This window comes from Phyllostomus discolor, chromosome 13 (assembly GCF_004126475.2).
Source record: "Phyllostomus discolor isolate MPI-MPIP mPhyDis1 chromosome 13, mPhyDis1.pri.v3, whole genome shotgun sequence".
In the NCBI taxonomy this organism is placed as follows: domain Eukaryota; kingdom Metazoa; phylum Chordata; class Mammalia; order Chiroptera; family Phyllostomidae; genus Phyllostomus; species Phyllostomus discolor.
This window is the reverse complement of record NC_040915.2, coordinates 11,149,346-11,176,619: the sequence shown is the minus strand read 5'-3', so window position 1 is coordinate 11,176,619 and position 27,274 is coordinate 11,149,346. Positions and strand designations below refer to the sequence as shown.

The 27,274-nt window shown below is 37.2% G+C and overlaps 2 protein-coding genes and 1 long non-coding RNA gene across 14 annotated transcripts in view; 2 read left to right on the top strand and 1 right to left on the bottom strand.

Annotated features, from left to right (window-relative positions):
- FAM13B (family with sequence similarity 13 member B) overlaps positions 1 to 4,245 on the top strand; it is a 78,242-nt gene extending 73,997 nt beyond the window's left edge. For 7 of the 12 annotated variants that reach the window (XM_036014825.1, XM_036014824.1, XM_036014822.1 and 4 more), the window contains one exon: positions 179 to 2,531. In XM_036014825.1, the coding sequence (XP_035870718.1) occupies positions 179 to 302 (124 nt within the window). In that variant the 3' untranslated portion in view covers positions 303 to 2,531. Of the gene's footprint in view, positions 1 to 178 lie in introns of all 12 variants that reach the window. The other 5 variants (XM_028528615.2, XM_028528619.2, XM_028528616.2 and 2 more) reach the window with 2 other exon arrangements.
- On the bottom strand, positions 3,852 to 26,483 carry PKD2L2 (polycystin 2 like 2, transient receptor potential cation channel). Its single transcript, XM_036014830.1, has 13 exons — positions 25,692 to 26,483; positions 24,072 to 24,205; positions 22,864 to 23,099; positions 19,399 to 19,620; positions 15,861 to 16,089; positions 14,432 to 14,602; positions 13,984 to 14,165; positions 12,433 to 12,553; positions 11,429 to 11,530; positions 9,945 to 10,009; positions 9,335 to 9,389; positions 4,367 to 4,479; positions 3,852 to 3,953 (listed from the first exon to the last, which is right to left on the bottom strand). Exons 1-13 carry the CDS (start codon positions 25,810 to 25,812, stop codon positions 3,857 to 3,859), a joined length of 1,848 nt encoding a protein of 615 aa, XP_035870723.1. The 5' UTR covers positions 25,813 to 26,483; the 3' UTR covers positions 3,852 to 3,856.
- A 118-nt stretch (positions 26,484 to 26,601) lies between these two features.
- LOC118498054 overlaps positions 26,602 to 27,274 on the top strand; it is a 32,631-nt gene continuing 31,958 nt past the window's right edge. Inside the window, exon 1 of the long non-coding RNA XR_004900574.1 lies at positions 26,602 to 26,854. This is a non-coding gene — a long non-coding RNA (uncharacterized LOC118498054). The remainder of the gene's footprint in view (positions 26,855 to 27,274) is intronic.

The window sequence follows — 27,274 nt, the reverse complement described above, 5'->3', positions numbered from 1 at the left end:
AAAAATATAAGTAGTTCAGGAATGTTCCTTGGAGTTGGAGGGAATTAGTCTAACATTCTTAAAAAGCAGTTTTTAAAATTTGAATTTATATTTGGTAACATTGTCTCACATTAGGACAACTGGTATTTTATTTTCTAGATGATCTCTAGAATATCACACATTTTATTTTCTCCCCTAGGAATGCCCAGAAAGAGGATCGTGTCCCAGTGCTTGAGGAATACAGGGAGTACAAGAAAATTAAAGCCAAGCTTAGGCTTCTTGAAGTTCTTATCAACAAACAAGATTCTTCAAAATCCATATAAAATAGGCTCCTTGATACATCATAAAATCAGTTGTATTCCCTTAAGCTATGGTCGTGTGTACTTGGCTGGTACTTGAGTTCATTTTGTAACTTGGTTGTGGCACCACTAGAGAAATGAGGGGTAAGTAGACCCTCTCTAGGGAGCACATGGTCCGTATTAACACAGACTGTCCTCTCCACCTTTAACAAACATCCAATTTTCTTCATTGTTTTGTACCACAGATACATCCTGTTAGCAAAAGACTAGTATTTTATCCTTTCAACTTCAAGAACTTTGGAAGTATAAGCTTTTTGTTTTTTCCAACTTTATTATTTTTGTCATTACTGAAGAAAATTAAGAAGAAATCTTCACCTTGAATTCTTCGGTTGCCTTTTTCTTACAGAATGACTGAAAATATGAAAGAAAAGCCTATAAATGTGCACACATGCAACTATGTTCTGTGTTTTCCTAGAAAACCAAAATCAACTGAAATTTCAAGTCCCATTGTGGAACACATTTCTGTTTAATTCTCAAAGTGACACTTTTGCACAGGTAGTATGTTAGCAAAATTTTGCAATTCATTGGTCACACTGTTCCTGGCTCAAGATAACAGAAGGTAGACCAAAAAGTGACCTTGCTTATTCCTGTAGTGAAAACACATTTCACACAAAACACACAAAACTGAATCATACCACATGCTGCCTATGGGATTTGTTACTGTTTGCTTTCTTAGTTACTGTTTATCAGTTGGTGGTGATGTACTTTGTCTGGATCATTTCCTCCGTTTTTTTCTGCCCTACCCACCTCCAGTAATGTGAGAAAATAGCCATGTCAGTATGTAGGAACTCTGATGGGACTCACATTTGTGTGTTCAATCAAATGGGCTGGCATTGGCAGAAGAATGATTATGCCTGAAGAAATCTATTCTGAACAAGGGCTATACCACTGCATTTTTCTGTATACCTTCATGGGGGGTGGGTTACATCTTTTTTTTTTCTCTCTTAATCAGCAAAATCCATAAAACATCTTTTAAAGGGACCACCTTTTACTCAGTCACAGGCTGTTTAAAGCAGCTGGTCACAGGATGGGTAGTGGTATGCCCCTTGTCATATACTGTAAGCAGGTCTTTTTTTCTTTGGCTTTGCATGGCGTGTTTTCAGGTTCTCTCCTGGTATCATTCTGCTAACCATTTTCACAGAATGGTGACTCTATTTGTGCTAACAACATAACAGGTGTTAATAGCATATTTTGGTCAGGCTTAATCTAAGTATTACTTTTTTTCCTGGTGCTTTTTTGGATTGATGAGTGTCTCACTTTGATTGTGCCCATGTTTTGCATGCAGTGACTCATGCATGGTTTTCTTAACTAGCTAATGTTAACAATTTGTTCCATACAAAGTGGACTTTTGCAACATCCTTTAATAAGACGGGGGAAGCATGAACCTCAGACTTCTGGCTATTACATAGTAAGCATATGAAGTAGCTTAATAAGTAGCATTTCTAGTACTTCGCATTTCTAGTACTTCACATTTCACCTGTGTGTGCAATGCCTTTTTTGTGGGGAGGGAATATTCATTGGTAGTGATCATGTAGTTGGGGAATAAAGCACTAAATCCAACCTTTTTCGTGTGGTTTACTTTTGCTACAGCTAGGTTATTTATAATGTATACCTAGAAAAGTGAAATTGAAAATGCCAAAAGATCACTTTGATTTGACTCCATCATGCAGTGTACATTTAGTTAATTTCTATCAGTCTCCTGACAGGAGTATATTCAAACATCTAATTTAATGTGCGCTGTATATTGTTTTATATGAATGTTTTATTTTATATACCACATGCAAAAATGTCCATATGCACTATTTAAATGTTTAAATAATATATTCCTTCTTTATAATGCTAAATCTATATAAGTACCATATTTTTATAAGTCAGTGGCCTGACTGGTTTCATTTTAAAATTAACAGCTGTTTCATGATGTTGGTTATCCACTGTTAATGTTTGGCTGCGAATAGAATAGATAAAAGTGGCATGGCAGCACTTACACTGTGTGACAGTATTGTGTGTTGTAGTTGAGCAATAGGTGGTAGAATTAGGCAGTTTGTGATAGTTTTACTTTGGTACAAGTAAAAGCTGTATATCTATATACAAACAATATATAGATATATATGACCACCAGTATACTTGCATTGCTGTGTCTGGCACTTGATTGTATAGACTTTTATAATAAAAGAACTTGAATGTTCTAAGTCATTGTAAATGTTTGCTTTTTTTGTTGTTGTTGTTGTTTCTCCTCTAGATGTTAAAAAAGGAAAAAACTTTGTGTTCCCGTGTCTTAGTGTTCTCAGGCTATGTTTGAATTATCCCAACCTGGGCCTATATGAGGGGACAACAGTGTTAGTGAACCACCTGGCTGGCTACAGCTCTGGGGAGTGGCAAGACAGGGAGAGGCCATGTTGTTGATTACCTTGTGGGAATGTAGGGAGAAGGTGCACAGAGAATGAACAGTCAGCATTTCTCATTGCAGTGAATTTTCCTATTAAGAAAACTCGATGTACAGTGTAAGAGAAAAGCTTGGCCTGAGGAAGGTGGGTAGATTTAAAGCTTCCTCTATTTAAGTTTTAAAATCCAAGGATTACTGGGCAGTGCTGTGGAAGTTGAGTACTATGGTCAGATGCTGTTGGCTTGGGCTAAGAGAACAAAAGGTTCTTTTAGGAGGCCTCTGTAACCTCAAGAGTTTCCTTCTAGTTTCCAAAATGCCAACTATACATACATAACTTTCCAACCATCTAACCAGGGGCTTTTGCCATGTCCTCATTTGTACTTCTCTAACATAACTTGATTTTGTATAACCCTGACACTCTTATCTTGCCCTTTATTTTTTAAAGTATGTTTACCTTTTAAAGTGGTTGAGGAAGCACTTTTGGGAAACTTCAGATGTGTTACTTTAGAAACCGTCTATATGAATTTCCAGTTTGAAGAGATTAATAAAATTTTTACAGGTGGTTGGAAAGTTTGTTCTTTTAACACTGGCTTTTCATAGGAGACTTCAGATTAGGAAGAATGGAGGTGAGGTTGTTTTACTTGAGCCATTGTCTGATGGCTTTGCAGATTCCTCTGGTTTTGTTGCCTGGTTAAAGGAAGTTGGAACATGGTGCATGATAAGCGCACTGACAGTTCTTCCACTCTGTGGAGCATTGGGAAAACTGTCTTTGCCTGCTTACTGCACTATTAATTAGAGACCTGCCCCATGAACTAAAGGAAGTATTATTTTCTACTTTATCTTCACATTCCTAGAATTTAATAGTAATTTATTTTGAAATTTCTGTGTGAACCCGTGTGTTAGAAGCATGTTGTAAAATGTGTGGGTTGTACAGTGGATCCCATTCAGGGGCACTTACGTCCTGGACTTTGTTCGATGATTATCAGTGACTCTGGCAATAGTTTGATGATAGGTGGCTTAGTGCTTTTAAAGTATATTGGAAATGGGGGTAAGTTCAGGAAATAATTCAGTGCAGGAATGAATCATGGTTAGAAATGTGCAATGACTGCATCACAGATTCTCACCTCCACTTGACTCAGTAGGGTAGAGCCGAGACCTTTCTCATCACTCGGTTGAGTTTTAAACTGATGTAGTGTAATTCTTTCTCCAGCTCCACAGCATATAAAAACAGGCTACAGGATAACATAGAAAGAAGCAGAGAGTGAGTCAGTAGCACATTTGTGCATGAAGAGACAGCAGATTAATAGTGCCTGTTGTGAAATGCTTTGAGTGGAAAGGTCATATTGAAGCTCCTACCACATGCCTAGTCAGTTAGGGATCAAATTTTCTAAAGTTGTGTGGAGAACAGTATTTGCTATGTATACCAAGTATGAATGACAGCTCCTATTTAGAGATATAAGGGTAAAAGTAGTTGGTCTCATTCTTACATTTAAACAAATGAAGCCTTGTGGCTTTCTGTTTAAAGTTGGGTAAAAAGAAAATGGAAAAACAAAAGTGGCATCTTAGCAGAATAGGTTTTGGGTTCAGAAAATAATGTGTGTAACTCAAGTCCCCAGTCCTGGTGCCATGTATCCCAAATACTTACTCTTTAAATTCTTCTTGAGTGACAGGCTGGTAGTCATCTTGAGCTTCTGTAGAATAATACTTTTTCTCCAGCCTCTCTTTCCATTTTTTCATCTGTTCTGCACTTCGAATCTCCTGTCAAGTTAGAGGAAAAGCCCAGGCTGCAATCTTTACATTTTTCTCTATTTCAAGCTTGTCACACAAACAATCACAAGCTGGAGAATCTGAAACCATACCCTCCAGGACTGTGCTTTTGAGCCCCACTGACTTTTTGCCTTGCCAGTTTTCAAGTCTGTGCATCAGCAGTCCCTTCAGTGGGCCTGGTGTTAGTTAGGACTGTTGGTAGAGTTGGGGAATTTTAAAATTATAATTATTAGCTTATTCTCGTTTCATTGCGTCCTCCCCTCTGCATCTCCAGCTGACTTGTTTCATGGCTGTCTTCATTCTGTCATTCTGTACTTGGTGAGAGCTATTTCTGTACCTCTATTCTGGAATGAAACAAGTGTGCTCAAAGTACATCTGTGGGTATTTGCTCACCCAATTGCTTCTCAGCCAGACTCCTGCAGTCTTACCTAACCATCCCAATCCCCTCCTCATAATTACTGCATCAACTTGGGCTCTGCAATCTGTCCACTTACGCATGTATGGGCTTCTCATACTAGAAAATTCTTACTACATCCTCCTCTGATCCTAAACAGTCCTTCCTGTGCTTTGGCCTCACTACCGCCCACTCTCCTTTAGTGTCCAAATACCTTTTCCCCAACTTTAGAAAAACTGCCTTGTACATTGTGGGAAATCAGAGCAGCTCTGGAAAGAGAGGGAAAGAGGAAAGTGCAACCAGTTGTGATTCAAATACTTGTCAGTAAATGAGTACGATACTGCCTGCTCCAGCAATAATGCAAAGTGGCAAAGTGGATCCCTATATACAGGCTGTCACTACCTTTCTCAGAGCGCATGGTGGTGCCTAAGTTTGCACTGTTTGCTTGATAAATGTGTGCTGTTCTGGCCAGAGAAACTATTTATCAGACAGTGTTTGTCTTTACTCCAACATATTTGAAGTAGAAAAGGATGGCTTTCAGTCTTTCTACTTTTATTTTAACCACAATAGAGCACCCACATTTTGACATATTTACTAGCACTTTTAATGTGTTTAGTAAGTGGTTAGGTCCCACAACTATTTCAAAGTGACCAGGCCTATTATAATGTGGAAGCATTAGCAATACACATTGAATAGACTGAATCTGATAAACTTGACTCATCTTTGAAAAAACCCATCTCAACCATCACTTGATCTCTGAAAGCCTCCCTTGACAGTCATAGGAAAATAGTAGACACAGCAGTATCTCTTTGGGGCATTTCTTTCAAGCTCCCAGATTTTAATCATCCCACCTCTTTCCTGTAGGTGCTTGCTGCCTTTTACAGTTGTGTCTGGGTTAATTTAGTGTACCACATTGGCTCTTACACTCTCTAATACCTCAGAAATGAATTATTTGTAGCAAACCTCCTCCTTTTAACACCCTTGTGTGTTTCTACTTTTAAACTACCTAGTGTGATTGGACCCTAAGTGATGAGTCCTTGGTAGTAGCTGGGGAGGGCCAGAGGAACAAGTGCATAAATAGCGTGCTTCCACCAAGGACACAAACAATTGACTTAAGAATTTGAGACTACCATCTGGCCATTGGGGATCCCTCAGGCTACTGACCCAGGAGACAAAAATTGTACTGACTGAGGTGACTGATTCTAATTGTCAAGGGCAAGTTGGATGCTGCCACAAGATGAGTGCAGAGAGGGCTGTATTTGGAGCCTGGAAAATCTTGGGTGGTGTGTTGCTCCTAATACTTCATGTCCAAAAATAAACATTGTAGTTTATACATCAAGTTCTTAAGGAATTTTTATTTGAGTAGAAAAGGCATTAATATCATAGAGGATGGATACAATTACTATTGGGATTTTGCTTCACCCTTTTTGGGGAGAGAATGAGTACCTTCATTTGTATAAAAGATAGTTCTATCTTACTAGTTGGAAACTTTATGTAGTTACTGCATTTTATGGAAGTTGAAATGTGTGTAGTAAATAGCCAAAAGGGCAAACTGGGCCAATTATGTAGCTAATGTCTCTCAACCCAAAATTTATCCTCATATACTCTCTCCTCTGTGATGCTGTGTCTCAGGCTTTGAGAACTTATTCCCCAGACTTTTGTACTGGATTTGTTAGGTTCCTCCTTATGAGAAGATGGAGGAGACTAGGGTTTGTTTTTTTCTCTCAGCATTGCTTCTGCAGATGGAAGTTCTCTCCAGCACCTGTATTATGTACCTAATGATGACCATTTGTATGTCTTTGGAAATAAATTAGAATATATAACAATTAAAAAGGAAATGGTAGTGATGACCTCTGTGATTCCCTTAAATTTTCTAGGTGCACAATGAACTGAAAAATGTATGAGAGAATTCAATAAAGGAGTAGGAAAACAATAATTTATTGGGTTGGCCAAAAAGTTTGTTTAGTTTTTTTCCCATGTGATGGCTCTAGTAGCATTTAGTTGTCTTTACTTCATTTGAAACATTTTTGTTAGATTGTGTTGTGCCAGCTGCCATATCAGCATGTATTTAACAAAAAACTTAATCAAAATTTATGAATTTTTGGATAGCCATTTTAAGATGGAAGATGGAAGAAAATAAGCAACATTTCAGCATATTATGCTTCATTATTTCAAGAAAGGTGAAAACATCCGAAACAAAAGAAGATGTGTGCAGTGTATGAAGAAGGTCCTGGGACTGATCAAACATAAGTGGTTTGTAAAGTTTGGTGCTGGAGATTTGTCACTGGATGATGCTCCAATCAATTGAGCTACCCAGCCAGGGCCTTCAATTTTTTTATTTTCTAATTTCATTAATATATTTTTATGTTTTCAGAGCATTTTTTTCTATATTAACTACTACTGGAAATTCATTGAGGTTTTCTTTGTGGCCCAATATATGATCATTTTTAATGAATGGGTTTTCAAAAAGAAGGTGTATTTTGAGTTTAATACATATGTAAGATTGCCTATTCATTATATTGTTTTGGTTTCTTTTTATCCTTTCATTTTTCTTGACCTATTCTCTTTCTTGCCATTACTGATATGTCATATATGGTCATGGTTGTATCATACTGTCTTATGGTTATATTTTATGTCTTTTACTATGTGCTATACTTTCTGTTCTCTTTTTTTGTTTTGGTACTTTTGCCCTTTCAGGTATTTTTGTTTTTATTCATGTATTTTGTTATGCCCCATGGTTCCTTCCTTTCTTGCTGTGGTTCCCTCAGCAAGGAACCAAACAAGTTCAACAAGAAAATTAGCTTGTAATTTTTTCCTCTTCATCTCCTTCTTTTCTACTACCCAGTTATATATATTTTTTTAATTTTAAAAAATATTTATTTTTAGAAAGAGGGAAGGGAGGGAGAAAGGGAGAGAAACATTGATTAGTTGCCTCTCCCACACGCCCCAACCAGGGACCAGGCTGGCAACCCAGGCGTGTGTCCTGACTGGGAACTGAACTGGCGACCTTTTGCTTTTCAAAGTGATGCTCAGCCAACTAAGTCATGCTGGTTAGGGTCCCAGTTATATTTTTAATCATGTTACTATATTTCTTTGTATTGGAGAGGTAGAGTCTATTGTAAGACATACTGTTATTTTATGTACCACTTAGTAAAAATGCTGCCCATTAAAGTATGACATACCGTTAACCATAAGGCGCTACTTGATTTCAGAGAGGTTAAAATGTGAAGAAAAGTTTTTTTTAATTATTAAATACAATTTTTTATATTATTTATTATTGTACTCTTAAATATGCTAAAGTTTCTCCTTCGTTATTAACACAATGATAATTTTTAGACTTTTAGCTATTATATATGAACCAATCAGCTTTTTCTACTTTATACCTTCTCCTTCCTTCCTTCCTTCCTTCCTTTTTGCAAAATTTCTCCAGTCATCTCCTGGTTGGGTGAACCTGACCCTCTTGTAGAATTCTCAGGAATGCAACAGTATTACCTGACTTCTTGCATGTTCAAAACTGTTGGAGCCCTGACCAGTAAGGCTATTGGTTGGGCATTGTGCTGCGAGGCAAAATGTTATTGGTTCAGTTCTCAGTCAGGGCATATGCCTGGGTTGCAGGTGCAGTTCCCATTGGCGTGCGTGTGGGGTGAGGTGGCTGGTTGACGTTTTTCTCTCACATAGATATTTCTCTCTTTCTCCCTTCCCTTTTCTCTAAAAATAAATGGATAAAATCTTAAAAAAAGAGAAAGAAACTGAGCTTTGAAGTACAGCTTTGCTAGATATAAAAATCCTTGGCTTATATTTTCTTCCTTGTGTATATTGTGTGCTTTATAATTATTTCTTAAACACATATTTACTGAGTCATTTGTTGAGTATGTTACAATTTTGAAGTATAAAAAGTTATTGAAGTAATTTATCACATTAAAGATTGCAAGAGGAAAATTACATAATTGTCTCAATAGAGTATACTCTCTAAACCCTGTGTGATTATCCCACAGTGAGTACACAGCTTTAGGACCAGGGTGTCTGGCTAAGAGCAGCAATAAGAAAGAGGAAGCATCTGGAATCCAAATGATTTGTCCTAAACAAGCATCTGGATTCTGGGAGAAACAGTTGGAGGTGGCAACTACTGTTTTGAAAAAAAATTTCAGTTTTAATCAGAATGTTTTTGTAAGCGTATTTTTTTTTTTAATTTTAAAGATTTTATTTATTTTTAGAGAGAGGGAGAGGAAGGGAGGGGAAAGAGAGGGAAAGAAACATCAGTGTGTGGTTTTCTCTTGCATGCCTCCAACTGGGGACCTGGCCCACAACCCAGCCATGTGCCCTGACTGGGAATCAAACCAGCAACCCTTTGGTTTGCAGGCCGGTGCTCAGTCCACTGAGCCATACCAGCCAGGGCTATGAGCATATTTCTAATAAAGCTATAAATTCTTTATGAGAAAATTAAAATCTTACATTTTCATCAAAGCCTTCTCTTCTGGCTTGTTCAGCCAAATCTGTGTCTTTTATACTGAGTATAAAATAGAAATTAGAGGCATATGTTAGTAAAAAAGGAAGTGCCAGCATAAAGTACAGTCAGATTTATGGAAAAGATCTGAATTGTATTTCTGTTCTTTCTGATAACACTAATTTGGAAAATGTGGTTATTGATTAGTTATCCAGAGACTCACATCTCTAGCTATAAGAAACTGTTTATACAATATCCCATTGTCAGAGGTGTGGGTTTCGGAAGTATTTTGACAGCAAAGTGATTTAATAAAGGTTAAGTGTATTATTAATTATTTTGTGTAAAATGGTTTTATTTCACTAGCTAAATGAGTGTACCTAATGTAGACGGAAATTGTTTCCTACCTTTTTAAAGGGACTTTACTCTCTTGCCCACCTTCTGTTAAGCTTTATTAGTAGCACGGCACGCCTTGTTATTTTCACATTAGCTTACAGTTTTAAGACAGAGTCAGTACTTTGGATGGTGGTGGTTTTGCTATCAAAGCCTTACTCTCAATGTCAGTTTCTCATACAATATAGAGCTTTAAAATGGTAAATTAAAAATTTAAAGTCATCTTACCCTTTATCGTCTTCATCCTTTTGAGGTTTCTTTAGTTTGAGTTTTTCGAGGACATTGTTGCAACACTGGGCATAATTGAAAATAGTTTAAAAAGTCATCAAAAATATATCCTATATTCACTTTTGGTTCAGGTAAAGGATGTAAGTGCTAATCTCTAGGGACTGCTACTCTAAAGAAAGGTAAAGCAAATGCTATGATTATCCTCCTTTCAGTTTGTTGACACTATGGGTTCTGCCTGCTGGTGAAAAGAAAAAGGGATTCTCCTGTGGGCATCACACCTGAACTTGAGGGAAAAATCTTTAAAAAGTGTTACTAACATTGCAGTAAAGGTGTTAAGACTTTAATGCATATAACCAACATTATAATTGAGATAAAAGAGGAAACCATAAGGATACTCAGTAAGGGGCATATTAACATTTTTCTTTCACAGATGAGTTCTTGGACAGAGTTCTTAAACCCCACAGCCATTAGGACTGTTTTCATGTTAAGTGCAAAGCTGTGGGTATGCAGAAGGGGGCAGCATGGTATGTATGCACATAATGCTGCTATGACCCAAAGTGAGGTAAGTGTCAAGCAGGCAGAGAAGATTCCACTCTGTCAGGGAGAAGATAACGTCAGAGAGAGAAAGAGCGGAGGGAACATACTTGGGGTCAGAGAATAGCATGAGCAGAGGAGAGAGAGCAAGCATGGTATATAGCACTGTGCTTAAAACACTGGCTGGCATGTACCATGCTATAAATGAAGGCAGAGGAGGTAGAAATGCTGTAGTCAGGTGATAGTGAATTATGATAGTTTGGGACTGTGAGACTTTAAAAGGGCCCTGAATGTTTGAGCAAGGAATTTGGACTTATTTTGATAGGCCCAGGGAAACTTTGAGGAATTTTGAGCAGAGAAGTGATATGCTCAGAGCTGACCTGGTGCCAGAAAGAGGCTAGAACAGGTAAGAAGATGTTACTATACAGAAGGCTGGGTGGAAAGTGCTGAGGGCCCTCGGTTAGTGGTGGCAGTTAGAATTTGAAGTGTCCTTGAGTTCCACAAACATGAGCAAAGACTACATAGGTAAATGTCATGTACAAGCCTTGGCAACAGATCAAGTAAGGGGCATGGAAATAAATACCAGGTTTTCGAGCCAGGGGTGATTGAGGAGTGAGTATTGTCATTAACAGAGGTGGGAAAGGGAGGAAGAAAGGCATCTGGAGTTCTGAGTTTAGATTGTTTACAGGTTTGCTAGCATGCACATTGAAAGATACTCCTATTCAGCGCTTTTGCACTATTTGCAATTACTATTTGATACATTAAACTCTGAAATGATTTTGGCCACAGTTAATACAAATAGGAATACCCCCCCCCCACCAAAAATGCCCCCACAAAAACAAAACCCAAACTCCCTGTCATTTAGAGGTTTAAATGTTACTCAAACTACAAGTGTATAAACTGAACAAGATTTCTCTTAGAATTCTAAGTAGGAAAAGAATTTGACGTACCTTTTTAATCATTTTACCGAGTTCAAAATCTGGCCTTCTGTCTATTGAATAATCGGTTTTCACTTCAGAATAGGCATAAATAATTATTGCCAAGAACATGTTCTGAGGGAAATATTTAAATAATTATTTCAATAAAAATTTAAATGTTAGTGACTTTGACAAGTGCTGGGATTTGTGAAACTAAATTTAAAATTTAAAAGTAATTCCTATGGTCAGTAACAGAAGTGACTAAGAAGATGCTAGTAGAGTAGAGTGAGTACTGCTGTGTAGTGTGTGGGCCTGGGCAGATATGTTTATGGTAAATAAGCAGAATTTAAAGTAGTGCATATGAACTGGTTACTTGTATATACATCAATTTATCGATATTACATATCAGAAGAAAACAATGTAAATTATATGTTTTATAAGGGTGGGCTTTTAAAAAAAATTCTAAGTAGCTGTTTAAATGCAAATTTTACTGAGGCTCTTAGACTACTACTATTCAGAGAACACAAACGATTGTGGAAGGGGTATTTTTACCCACAGCCCACCTCTCCAGCTTTCACTGTGGTCCAGCTATGTCACTGCGAAGACTTCTGGCTATAACAACAAACGTTTTCATGGAGGTCAGGAGCATGTCCTGGGGACTCCTAAAAATCACAGGTGTGAACTTTCATCTCTGAGGGCCAAAGCCATTGCAATATGGGCAGAATATTAATGGTCTAATTCATACCTGCTGGTATGGAATGTCTGTGGCTCAAGGGACCTGGGACATTTGAGTTATATTTGTAAAAGATTTAGCACATTTCTGGCACACAGTGAACACCCAGATGGTAACTATGGTGATCACATTCTCCATAGAACAACTTGAAAATATTCAGACACTGGATACTAGGAATCTGCACCATTCTTAAGTCTGTAAAGTGTTCTGACATCTAAGCAGTGATACCGTAAATTTCTTCTGAATTGTTAATTTTTTTATTCTAAAAATGGAAGCATAAAAGCAAACACATGGTCATTCTTACCAACAGGATAAAGAACACGAAAAAGATGAAGGTGATGAAGTAAATGGGTCCCAAGACAGGACTGGCTTGCTGAATACCAGCAAAATTAAAATCCCCAAGAACAATTCGAAACTGTGCAAATCTTTGGGAAGAAAGGAAATCATTAGAAAATAGTATATCCCTTTATACATGCATGACAACTGATGGGGGTTACTAGTGTGTCCAGGAAGTATTCAGCTGTGTCTGGCATTTGCGCTCTGGCTTTAGTTATGTTAACATAGAGGTCTATAAAGGCAGATGTAGAAAATTCCCTGAAGCCCAGACCTGAGGTACCTCAATAGCTTAACAGGTAGTCCAGGAAATGTTGGGTTTCAATTTATTTAACCACTGTGAACCCAATGTTTACCTACAAGATTTGAATCTTGAGACCTTTTTACCAACTGATCTCAGCAGTGGACTTTTTAGTTATTCCTGCGCCCTCTAAAACTTAAGAGTACTTTGACCTCGTCCAGTAAGTGATTTTCAACTTGTACCTAGACCCAAGAGCCCTCAAGTTTCTTATAATATCTGATATGTTTAATTTTTGCTCTTTTTATAATGATACCAACAATTTGTCACTTGCTAAATCTCAACCAAATGCTGGTAATGTTCCTCAAACATGAGTTTATTTTATTCTCTTCAGTAACTATAAAAGCTTGATTTTGATATGAAATAGCACTTAAAAATATTTGAAATCTTCATTTCCTTAATTTTAAAGATGGAAAATTAAGAAATGAAGGCTTTGAATGAGCACAGTTATAGTAGAGGTAGAATTAGAGTTTCTTACCCCAATGTCTTATTCTCTCATCATCACTTTGCAGTGGTAATGCCACATATGCACCAGGGGCATGTTAATAAATTACGTGTGTGAGTTCCTTGTTTTAAGGGGAAACCTGGGAAGGAACTTTTAAAGGTGGTTAGATACTGCATGATTGCTCAAAGGGAAGAATGCTTCTTGTTTCTTGTTGCTTCAGCCAATCACATAAAAGGGGCATGAGCTATCTACAATGAAGGAATAAAGTATTTTCAAAGAAATCAGCTAGTTGGGAGTCCCAGGACTCAAAAGTTATCTCAAATTTCATCCCCAGTACTTAAGATCGTATTAAATCATACATAAAATACTTATCCAGGTTTTAATACTGGTTTGTAATGTTCTTTATATACAATAAAAAGAGAAATGCTGAATTGCAAGGAAACCAAAATTACACAACAAATCAGATGTTTTTTTCCTCTTTGGGATTGGAGAATAAGAGGTTCTGTTTCAGTATTTAACTTGGTCTTTTATCCTTGAGTTGTGTTTAATTAAGAAATGAAAATAATTTTTCCAGTTTGACCTAGTAACTCTTAAAACACCAATTTCACTATCCATTTGGCTCTTTCAATGCCTAACCATTCCTTGAGTATGATGTATTTGGCCATTAGTGAAAATAAACCACATTTAACTTATTAAAGCTTATGTTACTACTTATAGATCATTCGATGGTTTTTTGTTATAAATTGGAAAATATAATTATATTTATACTAAGAGCTTACATGGAATTTTGAAGAGTGGAAAAGTCGTCAACCTGTGATCCAAAAAGAAGGAACCCTAACTGGGCATAAGCAAAGAGGACGATAAAAAACATGGTGGCAAATCCTACTATGTCTCTGATGCAGCGGGACAAAGTTGATGACAGCTGAAACATGGTCTTATTGAAGTTTATGAATTTGAGTATCTGAAAGCAAATTTAATTGAAATAAAATGTGAAATACTATAAGTACCTAAAATTTAGTTAACTTCCAGAGAAATCTGTTTCAAATTAAAGGAGGTACTTAATGATAGGAATATTTGAGGATTTGCCAGCAATCATTACAAGGCCAAACTCCTTTTAAAATTACTTAAAAGTCAAGAATATTCTTTTTTATGGCTTTGTAGTTTAAGTTCCCATTTTGATATTTAATAATAATATCTTTTCTGTTGTGTCCAATAAAATATAAATACCTTTATCCATGCAAAGAAGATGGTAATAGCAATTACATTGCTGTAATAAATGTGCCAGGATGCAAGAAAATAGAAGTCTGGATATTTCTCAGTATTTTTTAACAGCGGTTCAAGTAACAGAGAATTTTTTATATTACAGTATAAGTTGACGAAAATGGCCACAAAACATAACTATATGGGAAAAAAAGAAGGATTAAATTAAAGGCTATTTCTACCTCTTAAATCCCCTGCATCCTGTGAAGAAGCACCTGAAAAAGTTCATGAAAAATTCGACAAAAGGGAAGGAGAGATTAAACATAGGCTTTTATATGGAAGTAAGCCTCAGTTTATAGACGTTTAAGGTAACATAATAAAGTAGAAAAACATTGATCTTGCCATTCTAATCTGTCTGGCCTGTTTGTTTCTTTGGGCCATGAAGCACAAATGTGTACAATGATGATGTAATTCTGATATAGGGTTCCTATCCCATCTAACCACATGATACCTAAAAGTTCACTATTTCCCTATGTAACACAAGGAGGAAATTTTACAGTTTCAAAAACAAACCCTTCTGGATCCCTTAACTTCAGGAGATTTCAGAACTAGGCTTCCAAGCTTTGTAACTCGTGAAAATTTTCTTGATTTCCCATGCCTGAAATACTCAAATCGTCAAACATTTAACACTGTGCCTGCCATATGTTAAGTATTACTGGAGATGCCAGGGAAGGTAGATGGCACACTTTCTCTGACTCCAATAAACTTGCAATCTGGTTTTGGGAAACAAGGCTTATATACTAAATTGACCAGTAGGGGTGAAAGATAGTAGAAGCCAGAAAAGTGTATTCGTTGCTCCTAAAACCAAGCTTTTGATGTCCAGCCAGCCCTGCCTACTTCTCTGTTTATTTCAGTATGGTTTAGTGACCAGGACAGGCAGTCTTTGAACTTTCCTTCAGGAACTATTTCCCTATCCCCATGAGCTACCCTCTGGCTGCTCAAACCTCTTTCTTCAGTATTTTGCAGAGGCTTGTCTTTTGGCTATTCTTTCACAAGTCAGCATGAGGAGGAAAGCAGATTTAGGTCACATAGAGGAGTATATTTTAAAGGACCTTGTCCCAAAAGATCCAAGATTTTCAGTATGAGGCCCTGCAAGGAATACATTTTTAAGTGGAGGTAGGTGAGACGTATTGTGCACATCCGATAAATCATAATGCCTATGGAATCACCTATTTCTTTAGATTTATGCTGGTTCTCCCAAGGATGCAACCAAGTGGAAAAATAGTCATTTCCCTTTAAGAGGCACACCGTTAATATGCACTGCAACAGTTCATTTTATGATTGCTACTTGGAACCTTTAAAATAAGTCTTAATGAATAGAAATTTACTTTTTACACCCCTCATTGATGAGTTCATGTATGAGTCTCTTCAACCATACTTGTGAATATATACTTACTATCAAAAGTAGTAATCCTAGCCAGTTCCAAATACTTTTGAAATAGGCAAACTTGAATTCTTTTAATTTTTTGCCTTCCTGTATTGCAAAAACAATAAGAAAAATAAAAAATATGACTTCACAGGAAGCAATAAAATAATCATAGTAGCTAACATATTTGAGGAGCTTCACAGAATAAAACTGCCACGAAGTAAGTATTCCTCCAGTTGCAGGGAATTCTGCCACCAATCTGTAAAAGTAGATCTGTGAAAGTAACTGCATTTCAGGCATTTATATTTCAGTACATAATTCATTGTGAAATTGCTAATTGGTGCTAATCAGTTATTTTGTACAAACATGTTTCCTTGGGGTCATGTGTCCCATTTGAAAATTTTCTAGTGGAATTTACTTTTTAATGGCTCTGCCTGGTTTTTGTGCTTTGAATATTTACAGTGATCACAGACCAAGGTAAATAAGAGTAAGATGTGATTTTAGCTGGACATTCATTCTATTCTGAATTTAGATTGTTCATAAATGGGGATACTAATTCATCTCCACATAAGAATGAGATGATGTTTAAGAAAATGCTATACTGTTAGTTTCTGTTATTAGTCAAGGACTGCCCCCAAATGCATACTTCTTGAATACTTCAGAGGAGGAAAATACACTTTCTCTAGCTTATCAGAGATACTTGTTTCTAAATGTCAAGATCACATATTACGCCCTGGCTGGCGTAGCTCAGTGGATTGAGCGCGGACTGGGAATCAAAGTGTCCCAGGTTCGATTCCCAGCCAGGGTACATTCTTGGGTTGCAGGCCATAACCCCCAGCAACCGCACATTGATGTTTCTCTCTCTCTCTCTCTCTCCCTCCCTCCCTTCCCTCTCTAAAAATAAATAAATAAATAAAATCTTAAAAAAAAATGGGAGATTTCAAATAAAAATGCAAAATGTAAAATAAAAAAAATCACATATTACACTAAAGCAAATGTTATGTTTATTTTTAAAAATATTTATTTTTAGACAGGGGAAGGGAGGGAGAAAGAGAAACATTAATGTGTGGTTGCCTCTTGAGTGCCCCGCACTGGGGACCTGGCCCGCAACCCAGGCATGTGCCCTCACTGGGGCATCAAACCAGCAACCCTTCAGTTTGTAGGCCGGCACTCAATCTGCTGAGTCACAACAGCCAGGACACAAACGATAAGTTTACTTTAGGCACTGGGTGTTGTATACAAAGATCTATATGCAAATACAAGAGTGAATTTCAACACAAAGATTTTGAGGTTCACTGTATTTCTAGTGTTCTCCACAACTTCAGATAATTCAGAATTGGTAGTACTTTAAAGAACAAGCATTTCTGTCACAGCGTCACAAAGTAATTATTCCTACCTAAAGATAGTAACAAATCTTACTGGTTATGGAATCAGGTGCTGCCAAAAAAAAAGTTAATGGAAAAGAACCGTCTGTTCCACTTTACACATAGTAGGTGTGCAGTGTTGGATAAGTGAGTGGAGTGAAAGAAACTTAATATTTTGATCTGAAGTGTAAAATAATAAGCAAAAAGAAAAAAAACCCAGCATTTATTTTAGTTTCCCAGATACATGTACAAAAAGGAAAACAAGTAAAGTCTTAGTGTAAGCAATATGCTTCCTCACAACTACTGATTAGATATCCTACCACGTAAAAGTTTCAAAATTTTAATTTCTAAAAAATAACATTTTAAAACATAACAGCCCTTGCTGCTGTGGCTCAGTGGATTGAGTGCCAGCCTGCAAACTGAGAGGTCACTGGTTCAATTCCCCATCAGGGCACATGCCTGGGTCACAGACCATGTCCTCAGTTGAGGGTGTGTGAAAAGGCAACTGATTCTTGCACATTTATGTTCCTCACCCTCTCTCCCTCCCTTCCCCTCTCTCTAAAAGTAAATAAATAAAATCTTTAAAAAAAAGATAACAATAAGCATAAAACCTGGAGAAAGGAAATGTGGACTTAGTCTAGTATTACAAGGAGTTCTCCATTTGTGTTTAGGCCAGTTACCCCAATGTTTCTACTCTTATTTTGGATATAGAAATGATTTGTATTCTTCATTTTATCCTGATATAGACTAGTGGGAAGGGTGAATAATGTTGGTAAAAAGCTCTGATTCCCTGAAGAACTATAAAATAATAGGTATAATATCTACTGGCTGCTTAAAGTAATTTACTTGTTTTCTTGTTTTATTCATTTTTACAAATTGTAAAGGCCATGGCTGTGTTTCACTGTAACTATTACACAAGGTTAGAGTCCCCTAATCAGAGTAAACACCAGTTCTATATCCCACTCAGAGTACAAGTGTGAGGCTCACAAGGGAAAAGTGACTCACTGAGAAGACAGTGGACATTACTGTTTGCCTCTCGAGCATTTGTTATCCCGTGATTTCTTGTTAACAGAACTCTGATTACCTCAGGTACCCAGCAAATCCCAGATCACTTAGAGGAAACTAATTCAACCTACAGACAGGTCCAAAAATGGTAATCCTATTTCCTTTGTCAGAGTTTGATTCTAGAACCCAGGCTTAAACCAATTAGCATGGTCCAGGTTAGGTAGATGACCTAAGGTAATTGGACTAAAAGGAAAGCATTTTTTCTCTTTGGTTGGTTCTTCTCTACAAGAGGATGTCTCTCTTCCTTCTGGTGGATTAAATGAGTTAGCACAGGCATGTCCTACTGCAATGGCAGAGGTGTAAGAGAGCAAGTTTTAATATATAAACTTGTTTTAAACTTCTGCTTGTATCATGTGCCAGCATTCCCTTGATCAAAGCAAATCAAATGGTTGAGTTCAAGCATCGAGGGCTGGGGCATTACTCCCTGTCCTGGGTGGCAGGGCCCTTGCCAGGTTACATGGCAATGATTGAATTTTTGAGGTCATTTTTTGCAAATCACCACCTGTTGTATCATTTCTAGGGTGCTGGCTACTGTTAAATATTGTTCAGAATAAAAATTGCTCATTCTTGACACAATAATAAAGCTCATTCTGAAAGAAAGTTAACAGATTCGAATTATCTGAATAAAAGAAATCAGCAAGACTAACTGTTAGATCACTGCAATTGTAGAATGACAAGAAATAAGACTTTATATCCTCTAGTAATATAAAACTAACATTGTTCTTGAGAATATCCTGAAATAATGAACCTGAATATGATGTTGCTTTATCTTCTTTTTCATTATTAGCAGAACTACATTTTATTTATCTTGAAGCTTTTCATTTTATTTTTTAAAGATTTTATTTTTTAGAGAGAGGGGAAGGGAGGGAGGAAGTGAGGGAGAGAAACATCAATGTGCTATCAGTTGCCTCTCGCATGCCCCCTACTGGGGACCTGGCCTGAAACCCAGGCAATGTGCCCTGACTGGGAATAGAGCCAGCAACCTTTTGGTTTGCAGGCCAGCACAGCACTCAGTCCACTAAGCCACACCAGCCAGAGCTCACGGTTTTAATTTTAATCTCAGTAAAAATTGGAAACCCTAATGAGGGCTCTGGATGCTTTTTAGAATGCCTATATAATAAAGGTTTCAGGTCACTCACCTGATGATGCAAAACAGGTTTACATTAGCATTGTATAATGAAAAGTCAATAAAAACAACTCGAGTTCCTCTTGTGATCCAGCTGTTCTGTTGAAGTTTAGTTAACTTGGTTTCGGTTTCAGATTTTGATTTTGATAAAGTGAAAAGATATCCCCCATTATGGTAAACACCAACAAATCCCCGGTGCCACGTGGAGTTGGTACTAGGAGCAGAGTACTTCCATCTGTTAGATAGAAAAAGAATAATGGAGAGATGAGAAGACTGACTGAGAAGTAGTCTAAGAATTTCAGCTAAACTTTCTTTTTTTTTTTTTTAAAGATTTATTTATTTATTTTTAGAGAGGGAAGGGGGAGAGAGAGAGAGAGCGAGAGCGGGAGGGGGAGAGAGAGAGAGAGAGAGAGAGAGAGAGAGAGAGGGAGAGAGAGAGAGAGGGAGAGAGACATCAATGTGCGGTTGCTGGGGGTTATGGCCTGCAACCCAAGAATGTACCCTGGCTGGGAATCGAACCTGGGACACTTTGGTTCCCAGCCCGCGCTCAATCCACTGAGCTACGCCAGCCAGGGCTTCAGCTAAACTTTCATTCAGAAGTAGCAGTTAAAAAAAGTGGTACTAAGTTCATAAGTATTAATTTTCTTTTTTTAAAAATACTAGTAATAGAGCACATCTTTTTTTTTAAAGAATTCTGTTTTTAATATATATATATATTCTTAAGATTTTATTTATTTATTTTTAGAGAGGGAAGGGAGGGAGATAGAGAGAGAGAAAGAGAGAGAGAGTGAGAGAGAGAGAGAGACATCAGTGTGTGGTTGCTGGGGGTTCTGGCCTGCAACCCAGGAATGTCCCCTGGCTGGGAATCAAACCTGGGACACTTCGGTTCGCAGCCTGCGCTCAATCCACTGAGCTACGCCAGTGAGGGCTAGTAGTAGAGTAATTTTGAAGCAAGACAATGAGTTAAGGATGAAGTTAAAAGAATTAAGGTATATGTTTTTTTTAAGTGGTTATTGTGGACAAGACACTGGACAACCTGCTATGAGAAAAAAAAAATTTTAATCTATTTTTGACTCAGAGCTTAAAATCTAGAAAATTACTGATTTTGTTCTTTGACATTTTGTCCCTATTGTTTTATTAGATCTTAACCCTTTAACTAGAACAAGACCAAGAGTTTTGATTAAGAAAGCTCTGTCTCAGTGTGGGGAAAAAGGTGCTTCATAGTGTGTCTTCCAAAGGTCATACACCATTTATATAATGTCCAGTAAATAGAACCTTTGTTATAACGTACATATTGTTATTTAGGTATCTTGTTTTAATTAAAGTACATAAAGCAAAATGTGCATAATTAAACTTTGTTTCCATTTTGTCTACTTTTATCTTAATTTTGGTGTATCACAAAAAAAGCCTTGATTCCTCATTTTAGTCATTCCGTGTTCCCAAAACAGACCGAGCAATCACCCAGAGACGTACTCAGTTTGCATTTTTTATTACAATACCATGATTGTTGACAGCAGTGGGGGGCGGGGGAGTGACACCACCAAGAAAAAATACTCATTTAATGAAAATTGTATAGTTGTATTTTTAAAAATATTTTATTTTTTTATTTTTAGAGAGGGAAGGGAGAGAGAAAGAGAGAGAGAGAGAGAAACATCCATGTGTGGTTGCTGGGGGCCGTGGTCTGCAACCTAGGCATGTGCCCTGACTGGGAATTGAACCTGTGATGCTTTAGTTCACAGCCTGCGCTCAATCCACTGAGCTACGCCAGCCAAGGCATATAGTTGTATTTTTGAGTGTTTTTCACATGATTGTTAAATTGAAACAAGAACATTTGTTACACCAACACTATCCTACTTCCAATTTTAAATGTTTTTAATTAATGAATGTTACATTTTGGGTAGATAAGTACAAATTGATTTTTACTTTGGTTGTTAGGGAATGAAAGTTACTATAATTCTAAATTCATAGTGTTAATTTTGGTATTTAAATTATTTGTAGTTATGAGAATTTGGAATTTGAATACCTAACATGAGTTTTCAAATTCCACTTTAAAATTTGTACTTAAATAATTTATCCTGTAATTTTTCATTGAAAGGGAAACAGTATATAGTACTGTAGTGTTTAAGGTAATGTCACCATCTTTGTGAATTTATTAGATTTATAAGAATTATGCAAGCATTCTCTATTGTCCTGAAGAACACCCAAAAACACACACAAAGAGAAGTCAACAAAAACTACAAAGCAATGTGGGCATAATCTTGGGATTACAGGGGAGGTTGTTCAAGAAAGGAGATATAATCATTGTTAATATTTATAGTATAAACTGATTAATAAGTAACAAGTGGTATAACTACAGACTAAGAGGAATAAGAGGTGTGTGTAATAAAGGGAGTGGTATAAGAGGGTCAAATGACAGTCACCTTCCATGACAGAGATGATACATAAACTAAGATCAATAATAGCAGTATAAGCATGTTATATAGACATAGGAAGTGCCCAGGTCAGGTGGCTCAGTTGGTTAGAGCGTTGTCCCAATGTGCCAAGGTTGTAGGTTTGATTGCCTATCCGGGCACATACAAGAGTCAACCAATGAATGCATAAATGGGTGGAACAACAAATTGATGTTTCTCCCCCACCCCATTCTCTCTAAAATAAATAAAATTTAAAAAAGAAATAGGAAACATATACCAGAAGAACAAAAGAAGTAAAAATGCTTCTGGAGTGGGAGTTGTGAGTAGGACAGGGTAAACCTTTGTAAATATTTTTATTTCTGATATTTAAAAAAGATTTATTATCTGCCCTTTAAGGTTTTCATAAGACCCTAAAAGCAATAATGCCAGCAGTTTCTGTGCTAAGGGAAGGTCATGTCAGTGGCTTTGAGCTTTTGTATTTTTAATATAATGTGTAGCTAGAACTCTACACCAGTTGCTTTGGAGAACAGTGGCCATAATGCCTTTGGCAGGTGTCATCAGATGCAGTGCTACCTGCAGAGAAGTACTGTCCCTTTTAACAATAGCAGCAATAGAGAGATCACTGAGGCAAGTCAGAATGAGAAAGGAGGAAAATTGCCTAAGACACCTAGGATACTCCTTAGAGATGCCAAGGAGCATTTGGGATGTGTTTGAGGTGAGTATATAATACTCACCAAAGCCAGAAGAGCCACTGCTCTTCTGGCCAAAGCCAGAAGAGCTCACTGCTAGTGTAAGAGCAAAACTAGATGCTTTGCCTTGTGTACAATGAGGTAACACTTTATATACCAGGAAAAAATGAAAATACTTTATAGCATTTGGTAAATAACAACAAAAAGTAACAGTTCATTCTTCCTTTGCTAAACACAATATCTGAGTTGTCCTTTGATACTAATATTGACACAAGACCCCTGTTGGTATGCTTCGAAAAACATACACATTTTCATAATTGTTTAAAGATATAATGGTAAGCTGCTAGGATAAGTTATGTGTAATTTTATACTACTTACTCAGTATCATGTTTAAGGCCAAAATCAGATACGTCTTCATTTTCAGAAGTGTATTTGGCATAACAGTCAGTCATTAAAGGCCGAAAAGATGGATAGACCTTGCACGTGTTGTTTCGGACTTTGAGTTGACGGACTCTGGGGACTCCTAGAACTATGTTCTCGTAGTAGATGTGACTGCTTTTGTCATTGTGCTGTGAGTCCCAGTACAGACCTTCCAAAAGGGGTCCTTCCATAAACTTCACATAGAAAAATAAACGTTATGGAAAAATGTTTTCATGTCATGTATAACAGAACCTATATTCCTCATGTTACTGACAGGAGTCTAAAAACCAGTGATTTTGAAGATGAGTATGAAAATTAAATTAGTGACCAAACCAACATTAATATTAATGATAATGATGATAATGCCCTTGTCTCCTTCATAAGTTCCAAATTCCTAGCATGGTATTCATGATTTGAACTAATTCGTAGTTTGGCATTTTATATGCTGTAATGTCAAACATAGCTCCGTATGTGGAATTACCTATAGAACACATTGTTTATTCTTCCTCCGATGTCCTTCCATTACTCATCCCTTACAACTCAGCTGAATTGTCATCCCCTCTGGAAAGCCTTCCCTACCTCTTCTAGGTATGCTCTAATGGTCGTGATGTGGGATACCCAAAACTGCCGTTTTCCTTAATTGTTCTTCCTTCACAGTGTAAGCATCTTGCTGAGTGTAATGGAATAAACAAGGGTGTTCCAATGTTGAAGGAATGATTCTCCTATGCAATTAAAAACACTATAAAATTATGTTTCATAGAGGTACTCTTTATTATATACTCTACATTACTGTAACACACAGTACAGCGTTGTATAGTATATCCAAAACACAAATATTTCACTTTAGGGACAATTTAAACATTTCTTAGGAGTAATTTTCACTATACATGATTATAGACTGACTTCGGATCCTAACCTTCCACATAAGAAGCAAGTTTTTTATTTTCCAAATACAGTAAATAATGTTTGTTTTTTTAAAGTTATAAGAACTTGATCACATTGAGAACATGGGTCCTCAAAAAACACTGGTTGGTTGATTCTAATATAAAGAAATTATTTCACTTTTACTCATCCCTTCAACAGACATGTATCAAGTGCCTACTACATGTGCCAAGGGTTTGTACAATCCCTAAAGCTAGTTTATCCACAGTCACATGATACATTACCTTCCAAAAATCAGCTGTCCTGCAAATAGACTTAAAGTTGCTTCTTTCCTCACCAGGCACAGAAGTGTCCAAAAACAGAGATGACATAACTTTGTTTAAGTAATACATGTGTGGGTTTGTCATTCCAAATGTCACTAAGGAGAAGAATTTTTTTGTATAAAATTTTATGTTTAAAAACTGAGTTTATTAGGATTAAATATGTAATTAATTTTGTTCCAAATTTTGTTTTGAAATTCAATTTTTTGTCTAATTATAAAAGTTATAATAACTAAAATAGAAATATATAAAACAGGAAGATTCCTGTAATTCCACAGCTAGAGTTAGATTTGGCATACACTCTACAGAAAATAACTTTTTTTTACAAAAATGGGATCACATTACACATATTATTCTGCAAGTTGATTCTTTTTTTCATATTGAGAGTAGGCAATATATTATGGTGAGTAGTTAAGATGATGGACTTTTAATACAAACATAACAGTTTTAGTATCTCAGTTTTGCTATGAGAAGTGAAATAATGCATGTGGGACTATGTTATGGCATATGATAAGAATTTTAACAGCTCTTAAAAGTATTCTATCACTTTCTAGGGATGGGTGGATCAGTTTTAGAGTTAAATGTACACTAAACTTTTTTTTTCTTTTTTGCTAGAAGCCCTTTAGTTTGTACAAACCATGTACCTTCAACATCAATCCATGACACACGAGCCTATGCCAATCTTTAATGTTGCATTATTTCACTGTACACAATGTTAAACAAATCCTCTGTTCTTGGAGATTTAGGTTTTCAATTCTTTTTATTATGAAAAAGTATTTTTGATCCCTGAATAATGGGATTATGATCTTTTTATATTTTTCAATTCCCTAAATATTCTGTAGTATTTAAAAAGTAGCCTATCTTAATTTATGAGATTGGCTACAGCTGTCTTTGTAATTCAGACCCAACTCAAGTTCACCTTTACAAAGCAATTAATTGATACATGATTGCCAGTATGTAGTCCACATCAAAATGAGGTGTAAGTCTGGCCAGTAAGTTTACATCTACTGTATGTTGGGCACTTTAAAGACAAAATGCTCTTTAATACTGATAAGTCAATGCTATTGACCCAAAGATAGGAGGAATGCAGGTTTTCCCAGTCCTTAAAAGATCTGCATTGACCTATATGTGTTCTGTGACTCAGCACAAGCATATTTTACAGTTGTGCAACAGAACAGGGAAGAGAATAAAGCTGAAACTAAGACTAACTTCTTTGGCCTCATTTGTGGTTTGACCTATGAAACTGAGCTAATGTACCTATATGGCTCTAAAAGAAATCAAGTGAGACTTGCCAACTCAAGGGAATAATTTATATTCAAGATAGAATGGCCAACCCAAAGGAATAGTTAATTCAATCAATGTTGACTATGAAAGCTGTACCTTACATCTGTGATGTCAAGTTTTGTCCCTTAAGAACTGGAAACTGTCAGTCTATATGAATTTAAGATCATGTCTGAAATGGGTCACTAGTTTTTGAGATGTCAGTATTCTGAAAGCCTATGGGTTTATTAAGTCCACGTTTTATTTCTCATCTCCATATAATTTTAGTTTAAACAATATTTTCATCTATATCTGTGTACTTACATATACATAGGATTATTAAAAAAATAATATAGAGTAGTAACTCCAGAGGTGTCGTTCTAATTTCTTCCTCTCTGAAAGGCAGCTTATGTTTTGGAATCCCTGTGAGATATAAAACAAGCATTTCCTTACATTATTGTGTAATTCATAATAAGTATAAGTAACAATGATGGAAAAACAGCCACTTTTAGTGTTACACTGTGTGAATCAGGATCAGTGGCTTATGATTATTTTTTGATTCTCATTTTTATGAAGGAAAATTAATTACTAACATTTTCCCATTGGGGTAAGTGGGTAGTCATTTTGTGACTGCATACTAATGAATTTTATAACTTAGTGTGGGTGTACAGGACCGGTTCTGTCTTAAAATGAAAAAAGCAAAATACAAAACAAACCCACCACACCTGCCCCTTATCGTTTTCTCTGCCAGTCACTTCTGATTCTTGGGAAGCCTGGAGGGGAAAAAGAACTAGGCTTGGGGTCGGTCAAAGTTAAGTCTCCCTACATCAACAAAGGACTTCGGAGACTGGTCTACCCACGGTCATTGCACAGCAAATGCCAGCGCCCAGCTCGAGTTTAGGGCGAGGAGCGAGTGCCACATCCCTACAGAGCTCTGGTTTTCCAATCCGTAAAATGGGATCACCGTCCTTCCCCGCGTAAGGGGAGGCGGAGAAGGATAAACGTGCTGGAGGTCATCTCTCACATGAACAGATATGGGGCTACAGCGTCCCCTCTTTGCGGAAATGACAAGTCCGTTTTGTCCCACCCAGTTTGGGAGCATGCCTCACCGCCTCGGTGCCAACGGGACGCCTCAGCCATGACGGACCTGGATGGGACGCCAGTTCAACCTCCCCAGGCCAGCTGCGCCTGCGCGAGCCGCCTAGCTCACGCGCTTGCGCGAGCTTCCAGCTCCTCGAGGGGCGCAAACTGCGCTACAAGTTGCAGGGGCGCGTGCGCACCGAGGACCCTCTGGAAGGGCTTCGCCTGAGGCGGGGCCGGGGATTGCGGCGTTTGTCTCCTGAGGAGGCTAGACTTCTAGGGCAAGCCTGGTTTGGGGCCTGAGATTAATGATAAGATAGTAGTAATTAATTATAACGGGATACTCTTTCTTGAATACCTTTAATATTTATTGGCTTGTTTGGTCTTCACACCCCCCTTCTTGAAAGGTAGGTGTTTTGTCCTCATTTTAGTTCTGAAGAAACCGAGGGTGCTGAGAGGATCGATAATTTACCAGAGACTACGGCTTGTTGGGCAAGGTCCACGGGACGCCAGGGTCCCAGGGCCCGACCAAGACCCAGGCTGCCGCTGCTCTTGTAGAAACTGGTTATTAATCGAGAGACGTTAGAAATAGCTTCCACTCTTCTTTCCTCCCAGTGTGGCTAAAGGGAGCGTTAAAATAGTTTTCTTTTTCTTTTTTAAACCCAGCTCTTTAGTGAATATGTGAAGGGTAGGCCAAAACACTAGTCCTTTGGAGCCCAGATGCGCAGAAGGAGGTTTGTGAACCAGCTGCAGAAAAGGAAGACCAAACAAATCTGGCTGTAAATTAAGGCATCCAAATCCCTCCCGGATGTGAGACAGAAGGAATT